Genomic DNA, 8771 nt, shown 5'->3' with positions numbered 1-8771 from the left:
AAGTAGGACAGATGACACAAAATTGGAAAATGGAAGTGCGAAATTCCCTAACAAAGTCAACAAGAAAAAAGCACAAAAAGAGAGACAATAATATTGACTAAGCTACATCCCAATATTACACTCACACTAATAAAATTAATGAAGTTAGTAGTCTACATTTGAATTTGTTCTGCCACAATCTATCAGTTTGAGTTTTTATATCAACTTAAAGGCAACAGTTCAGAGATGCTAACGAACCCTACAATGAATGAAATGCGTAATTCTTTTATTTCAATCAGTAAACGAAGTATGCAATACATAAGATCTGCAGAGCTTTAAGAAAAAATAAAGAAAAAAAGTGTATGTGCAAGGAAAACCAAAATGCTGGCTCCAATTTACAGAACGAGTGTGAAGAAACGGTCCCATTAACTCAAAAAGCAATTGGGACAACATCTTATTAAAAAACCACCCTCCCTTTTCATTGTCTTCCTTTGCCTGGCTTCTCTGTATCCTTCCAAAGCTTCTTTCTGCATAGGAAGGCCTTCTCTTGTTTCTGTGCTATTCTATTGATGGCCGAAAGTCTCAACATTTTGGAAGATCATTTGGTGGGGGTATCAATGATTCATTAGGACCTTTTCCATTGTCCACCAAGAATGCCATCTTTAACCCCCATGTTGTATGCACCTCGAAATGGCAGTGCAAGAACCACACTCCTGTCAAATATACGAAACTAGTTCAAGTTAATATGAACATATTAGCACTGCATGCTTTTGACATCATTATACTCAAATATTCATCAAGACTTTTTACCTGGATTATCTGCTCTGAATCTGAAAGCAACCCATCCTCCAGTTGGCACTCCAATTGTGTTCCTCTCAACAGGATCTACAAGGTTAAAGTTACTTGCATCTGTTTTGGGATCATAGTTTCCTACACCTGAGCCAACAACAAAGAAATTGAACCCATGAAGATGAATTGGGTGGCTCTCGGGAGCAATGACTCCAGTATCCTGCAAAACAACCTGAACTGTCGAGTTGAATGGTAGCCTGTAAACCTTTGTGCCATTTGTGGTCTGGGAACTCGCAGCCGCCGGAGTCGCTGTGTAGTTGTAAACTTGAGGAGGGTTTCCAGGGAAATCAGTGGTGAACACCCCCTGAGTGTTGAAGTAATGTGCTTGAAGCAATGCAGTAGTTGGCATCACAAATGTCACATTATTGACAGCAGCCACCACTCTACTCCCATTTCCAGCTTTGCAAGATGGACAAGGGTTAATCCCCAATCCAACAGTGAAGAGAAGTGAGTGATCAACTGTTAATGGAACATTTGCAGGGTATTTCTTGGAATTAAGGCTTTTTAGAGCCTTGGTGAAATTGTTAGCAACTTGTGTGGCATTTCTTGGAGGAGGTGTGATGAGAACTGTAGGAGTGGTGGCAAGAGTTCCAGTATAGTGCAAAGTGGCTGTAGCAGTCAAATTATCCACAGCTACCACTGGAGAATCCATGAAAGTAGAGGCTACAATTGTGTATTTACCAGAATTTTGGTCAGTGGTTAAAAGGGCATTGGTGGTTTGGCCAGGGGCCACTAAAAGAGTGTCAGTCTTGAAAGGTTTTACATATGAGGCATCAACTTCAACCACAGTGAGTAAATGGCCAGCAATTTTGAAAAAAAGCTCCTCATTGAGTGCAGCGTTGATGATTCTCAATAGGTAGGTCTTGCCACTTTCCACCGGAAGCTTGTACACATCTGCTTATATTTTATATTCAACCAAGAAGGGAAATCAAGCATAACTGTAGTTAGCACTTGAGGAAAAATGAAAACCATATATACACTTAAGAAATCATAGAAGTGAAAAGTAGCACAACTTATGTACCCTGTGTGGAACAATTGGCCACAGACACAGTCCCTGGAAGTCCATTAATGGTGTGAGCATCTGAGACATTTGGTGCTAATCCTGACTTGAGAGCTTCATTGATAACATCTTCGGTATCAGATTTCCACCATTCTCCTACAGTTTATCACCATAATGAATTATAATTTTAAATGGTTATGTTGAGGACTAATCAACATCAGTGAAGGAAAATATAGATGAGTGGAGGGCATTGGATAAAGATTTTGATTTCACCTAATATTACCACCAACTCTTTATCTGGTTTGGGGAAAGGGTATGGCACACCAAGCTTTGGCAAGATAACTATGGCACCATGGAGAGTTGACCTTAGCCAATTAACATGAGCGTGCCATAGAAGTGTTCCTCTTTGTCCTGTAAGGGTGAAGTTGTACACATATGACTGTCCTGGAAGAATTGGGCATTGTGTGATATATGCAGGCCCATCAGCCCAACCAGTTCTTATTTGTCTCACACCATGCCTGCCCAGATGGTTACAGTCTTCCAGTTAGCATTCAATATTTTGCTTAGTATTGGCTAAAGTTAATTTGTATATTTATTATGATGATACTCTCAAATCATAAGTTTAGTGAATAGTATAGAAGACTGTCTATTAGTGTTAAGTTTAGAGAGACTCTCTATCATATGTTATAAATGGTGATTAAACTTAATTATCTAAAGGTTTTCTGTTATTCCATTTTTTAGGTTCTATACATGAAGAACCATACGTGTATGACATTGTATCTATATAAAATCTTCATCCAATTGAATATAGTTTCTTTTTTTCAATCTTATCATTGTGTTTTCTTTGTTCTGATTGTATCTAACCCATGCCGACATTTACCATAAAGTTTTTTTCTATTTTTTTTTTCTGCACAGTACTTCTTGCGTCTAAATTGAAGCAATAAAATGAAGTCTCACCAATGGATAGTGACATTGTGGTTGACAAGGTTTCTTACTTTGACCAGCACTGTATCATCTTCCCTGGCATAAAGAGTGGGTCCTGGGAACTTCCCATTAACGGTGACAATGGGTTTGCTTGAACATAGTCTAGTGGTATTCTTCAGCACCACCTGCACCCATTACCAAAGTAAAGTATAAGTCCTTCACCACTTGCCTTGAGTAAAATTTTACAGTGGTTGGAACAAGAGACTAATTTAGATCTATATCTTCCAATTATGTATTATACATGCATGACTGAAATTTAGGTGAAACTTTTAGCTAAGATTTACTCAGATATCAATTTATGCACATATCTAATAGGTGGAATTTAGATAGGAGCTTGTTATAAGTAAAGCTATATATTTTGATTGAAATAGCTGAATAAAGCATAAATTGTATGCATGTTTGAATATATATTATATTGTTGTTAAGCTCCTGCACTGTAAAAAAACATGAAACCATGCATGTCCCCTACGAGGCAAGGAAAGAATACTGTAATGGCATACTTACATTGAATTTGTAGTGCCTCACTTTGCAGTCAACCAAAGGAGGAACAATGCAAGCAATGAAAATCAAAATTCTAACCCAAGAGTCCATTTTGTCCAGTCTTCACAGCCCTAGCTCCTGACTCTTGCGTTAAATAACTTATATTTGTCTTATAACTTATTATGTGCTTAAGTGCATTCATGCCTGACTTTCTAAGGCACCCTTATATAGGCTGAAATTGCTTCCTCCTGGTTCTTCTTGTTTGGTTTTTAGGTGAATGATGGAGGCATATACTTGGAAACTAAGGCTTGGCTCAGGGGGAAAGAGAAAGGAGAAAATCATGTTAACACATTATTTCTTGCATGTCACATAAAGTTTTGCAATGGAAATCCTTGTATGTTCTTCTGGAAGCTTTTTCTGATAAATACAGCTCCTGGATTGATTGGTTATATTCTGAGGTTCAAATATTTTTTTTTCCCTTTTGTCCCATTAATTAATAAATGTTAAGCTAAAAAGTTGTTAACCAATTACTATACAGAAAGCTTGTTACTCTCGCAAAACCATTCGTCATTTTGGGCTGAATACCAAGCCTTGTATATCTGCAGCTGCACGCTGAATCCTGGAGTTATGCAGAGTTTAACAGAAAGGTTTTTTATTCTTTTATTTGGTGAACTATAACTAGCATTGAGTGATATTAGAATTGTAATACAACTTTTTGAATAATTTATAATTTATTGAGAATAATATGCGTATATTTTTAGTTAAGATTATTGATTAAACTTGTATTGTTTATTGTATTTTGACTTTTCAATTCTTATACCTTATTCTAATTTCTTTATGTGACATAATTTGCTAATACAATGCAATTACTCATTAATACCATTAGTTGCTTCTGTTCACTCCTAATTTAAGTTTCAATATTAATTCATTACCACAAAAAATTATTTTTGTTATTTTTTATGTAAGAGGAAACTCTGACGTCATGTATGGAGACATCAAATTGAAAAACAGACATTCGGTTTGAAAGTCCGACCTCTTTTAACAACGGTTACCAAAACACATTAACATTCAATTAACATCATTTTAAATTAAAATTAAGTAACAATTTGATGTTTGTTAGCACACTAAACCTTAAATACTAATTTTTAAAATTGTTTATATTTATAATTTGCTCTAACTTGAAAAGTAAAAAATATTTCAGCATAACTTAGACAATTTACCAGCAGAAATTATATATAAAAACTAAAGTCATTAACAAAAAAATGTAACCACGTTAACACTAAAGCTATCAAAACTAAAACTATTAAGACAAAACTAAAACTTTAATAATCAAAATCTTGTCCTAGACAGTTTTCAAGCAAAGCCCTAATGTTGTTGTGGGTCCTAACTACATCGTTGGAGTAGATATGTTGTTCACTCTTGTCTTATTTTCTTCATAGTATCATCCATTATAGGTGATAGATTCTTGAACTATAGAAAAAAATAACACAACTTCATTATGTATGAATAATAATATTTAAAGTTTAATGTGATTTGAAATATATATATATATATATATATATATATATATATATATATATATATATATATATATATAATCTTTGTCCAATCATCCTAATTATAGCTCAAATGATTCACTAGTGCAGAAAGGACTTTAGACGTCTGTTATTTTGGGCTTTTAACGTCTGATCTCTGTCCGACATCTATATGGGTGACGTTAATGAGACGTCGGACCCTTTAGGTCAGACGTCTCTATAGACGTCGGACCTATATAGGTCAGACGTCTTTATAAACGTCGGACCTATATAGCTCAGACGTCTATATAGTCGTCTGATCCATACAAGTCAGACGTCTCTGAGGTTGCTCCTGACTCATGGTGATTTGAGTTTACAACTTTATATTCTAGTTGAAGAGAATGTATTGTACATATTTTTTTATTGGATGGTTTTAAAAACGTAGTGGAGGGAATTAGAGGAGTGCAAAACACAAGAAATCGCCACCGAAGAACGCCGCCCAAGGACACGAGAATAACTGCACTAAAACCCAACGAAAACGCATTTTAATCGGTTCAAATTAAAGATAATGCATCAAAGAGTGATGTAATCGGAGTAAAATTAATTTAAAACGGTGCAAAAAGTGAGAAAATGAACCTGAAAAGCGTAACCCGTAGAGAGAAAACGCGACGAAGATGATGAACAATGAGTGTGTAACGGCTGTCTCACGTTCGCGATGTTTTAATGTTGGTTCCCCCAATAACAGACGTCTAAAGTGCTTTAGAAGTCGGAGTAGCGAGATCAAACGTCTAAATGGAGTCAAAAAGTTTCCTTTTAAATTCTTGGGCTACACATTTAGACGTCGGTTCCCCAATAACAGACGTCTAAAGTGCTTTAGAAGTCGGAGTGGTGGGATCAGACGTCTAAATGGAGTCAAAAAGTGACTTTTTAAATTCCTGGGTTGAGTATTTAGACGTTGGTTCCTCCAATAACAGACGTCTAAAGTGATTTAGAAGTTAGAGTGGTGAGATCAGACGTCTAAATTGAGTCAAAAAGAGACTTTTTAAATTTCTGGGTTGAGTATGTAGACGTCGGTTCCCCTAAAGAAAGACGTCTAAAGTGCTTTAGAAGTCGATTCCCCCATAACAGACGTCTAAATAGAATAAAAAATTATTTTTTTAACTTTTTCGTTTAGTTTTGGCGTCTATTCAGGGGAGCCGACGTATATGAGTATTTAGACGTCGGGCCCCTCCATAGGCGACGTCTAAATAGTTGTTTTATTTACGAAAAATGCCACCAGTCATTTTTTAAGTTGGATATTCGAGGGCCAGACGTCTAAAGGGTGATGTTAAAGGTCTTTTTTGCACTAGTGATTGTTTTTATCTAAGACATGACGTAATAGTCATATTCTCATGAATCTTTCTGCTTGTTACATTAAACATGACAAAGAAAATAATCACATATCAAAGTCAGAAATTAACATGCGAAAATTAATAATTTTAAGATGAATGAGTTCCAACCTTTGGATATAATACTTGAATTTATTGTACTATGGGCTAACCACAACTCTAATTAAATTGAAAATATAAGTTAATATTAATATAACTAAGTAGATGATATAAAAAAAAGTAACACTTACATTTGTAACATGGGAAGAATTTTTTATGTTGTATACGCAGTTTTTTAACCATGCTTTAATTGAATATAACTTGTGTTTCCTTCACAAATAAAACATACAAAATGACCTTTAATTAATATTATATCCACTTAAGTTTCAATATGTCAGGAAATTATTTATGGTGCAAAACAACATTGCATGCAAACAAAATGTTTATGGACAATATGAATCGAACACATCGATGTTTTTTTCCCATAACATTTTCAAATAATCAATAAACGATTTCAAGTACACATCAATGTCATTTCCAAGTTGTCTAAGACCTAATATCATCATAGACAATATCATATATTTTCTCTTCAAGCACAACAAAGGAGATAGATTGTAAATCATCAATAAAACAAACCATGAACTATTTTTGTTATTTAAGTCCGCATAAGGATTCATACTATTTATAGCAAGTCCAAGTCTTAAAATTCTTGGCTTTACACCAAATTCTGGAAATGTTTCATCAATCTTCTTCCATTATAGAGAATCAACTCGATGTCGAAGAAGATTATCACACTTCCTCCCATCAACATACCATTTCAGGTTCTTCATATCTTTGTTAATGGTAAACAATCAATTCAATTAAGGTATTTTAGGCAAAAACCACACCACCATAGCAGGTGGATCATCTTTGTCTTTATCACCACTATTTCTATCAATTTTCTTTTTAAACTATGATAAACCACATGTTGGGGGCATGCATGCCTCTTTTGTATTCCAAACCAATTAGACAAAGAATTTTCTTCGCCTCGTAATTACGGATAGGTAACGTGTTATTTTCTAGAAGTATCTCCTTCAACAACTCCAATAATTCTGTGACACTTTTATCAGTCCATTTATTCCTTGCTTTTAAACTAGACAATTTCAAAGTTGTTGACAGTTGTGTAAAGTTAGTAATATTCACTAGTACAAAAAATATCGTATAACGTCGTTGTTTTTGGGCCTTTCACGTTAAATTTGAGGTCGACGTCATATCGGGAGACGTTAAATTGACGTCAAATTTAAAAAATTCAACATTAATCAAATTGACATCGAATTTTGTTAATATTCAACGTTAAGCAATTTTTTTTTGTTTTTTTTAATTAATTGTAATCTTTTTTTATAACTCTACGAGACTTGAAAATCAGAAAAACAAAAAATTTCAGTGTTTGATATTTTATAAAGTATGAACTATGAACGTGTAGTATAGTATCAACAACAAACAACAAATTTCAGTTTTTGGTATTTTATAAAGCATGAACTATGAATTTGTAGTATAGTATCAACAACAAACAACAATAACAAACAACAATAACAAACAACAAACGAGTTCAATCAAACAACAACAACAAACAAGTTCAACCAAAATAAAAACAACAAACAAGTTCAACAAAAAACAACAACAAACAAGTTCAACAAAAAACAACAACAAACAAGTTCAACAAATAAGTTCTTCAAAACGAAAACGAAAACTAATCTTCAAAAGGTGGGTTCGTCAAAATAAAGTGTTTCCACGAGTGAGAGAGAAAGCAGAATGCGCCTATGAAGAACACGAAAATAATCGGTCAAAACAAACGAAAATTATACATAAAGTGTTTCCACCAGTGAGAGAGAAAGCAGAATGCGGCTATGAAGGACAAGAACACGAAAATAATCGGTCAAAACAAACGAAAATTATACATAAAGTAGTTAATTAACATGCATTTATATCAAATGAAAGAAAGATTACATGTGATGGTCGTCAAACTTCATTTGAGAAAAGTTTAAGAAGAGAAGAGTGTCTCGCGCGCTAAGATAAAGTGAATGAAATTTCAATCTCCCGCTCAAATTAAAAAGAGGAAACTTTTGGCAAACAAATAATACATCGAAGCTCCTCAAAATTCGACGGATTATACGTGGTTTAAAAGAAAAAAAGAAGAATTAAAAATGGGTTACTTTTTGGCTTATGGCTGACAAATAACACGTCGAAACCCTTACAAAATTCGACGTATTATTTTTTGTTTAAATGAAAAAAGAAAAAAGAATTAAAAAGGGTGACTCTTTGGCTTCTAACTGACAAATATTACGTCGAACCCCTACAGGATTTGACGTACTATTGGTGGTTTAAAAGAAAGAAGAAAGAGAATGACGCGCTGGTTTAAATAATTACCATCATAGAACGTGGCTTGGACGTTCTACAATTGCATTTATTTACAAAAATGTCATCGGTCATTTTTAACGTTGGCTATTTAGTGGTTGGACGTTGAACGCGTGACGTTATACGCTGTTTTTGCACTAGTGATGGTCATGTCCAGGAAAGAGTACGATCTTTTCTGAATTTGAATTTTCAAGGGGTACAATA

The 8771-nt window shown here is 34.3% G+C and overlaps 1 protein-coding gene across 1 annotated transcript; it reads right to left on the bottom strand.

Moving 5' to 3' along the window:
* Nucleotides 1-244: 244 nt before the first annotated feature.
* On the bottom strand, nt 245-3478 carry LOC124825651 (laccase-4-like). The gene is made up of 6 exons (XM_047298318.2): nt 3317-3478; nt 2786-2937; nt 2102-2346; nt 1850-1984; nt 790-1722; nt 245-692 (listed from the first exon to the last, which is right to left on the bottom strand). Exons 1-6 carry the CDS (start codon nt 3401-3403, stop codon nt 562-564), a joined length of 1683 nt encoding a protein of 560 aa, XP_047154274.1. The 5' UTR covers nt 3404-3478; the 3' UTR covers nt 245-561.
* Nucleotides 3479-8771: the final 5293 nt, after the last annotated feature.

The sequence above is a fragment of the Vigna umbellata genome, chromosome 3 (assembly GCF_029865625.1).
Source record: "Vigna umbellata cultivar VRB3 chromosome 3, Vumbellata_1.0, whole genome shotgun sequence".
In the NCBI taxonomy this organism is placed as follows: domain Eukaryota; kingdom Viridiplantae; phylum Streptophyta; class Magnoliopsida; order Fabales; family Fabaceae; genus Vigna; species Vigna umbellata.
The sequence above is the reverse complement of the archived record's forward strand: the minus strand, read 5'-3'. Positions and strand labels throughout refer to the sequence as shown.

What these genes read in the sequence shown, in the direction of transcription:
- LOC124825651 (XM_047298318.2), bottom strand. Translation starts at nt 3,403, where the DNA reads ATGGACTCTTGGGTTAGAATTTTGATTTTCATTGCTTGCATTGTTCCT. An exon ending in CACAATGTCACTATCCATTG is followed by an intron (nt 2,347 to 2,785) that starts GTGAGACTTCAT and finishes CCATCTGGGCAG; the next exon opens with GCATGGTGTGAGACAAATAA. An exon ending in AGAGTTGGTGGTAATATTAG is followed by an intron (nt 1,985 to 2,101) that starts GTGAAATCAAAA and finishes GATAAACTGTAG; the next exon opens with GAGAATGGTGGAAATCTGAT.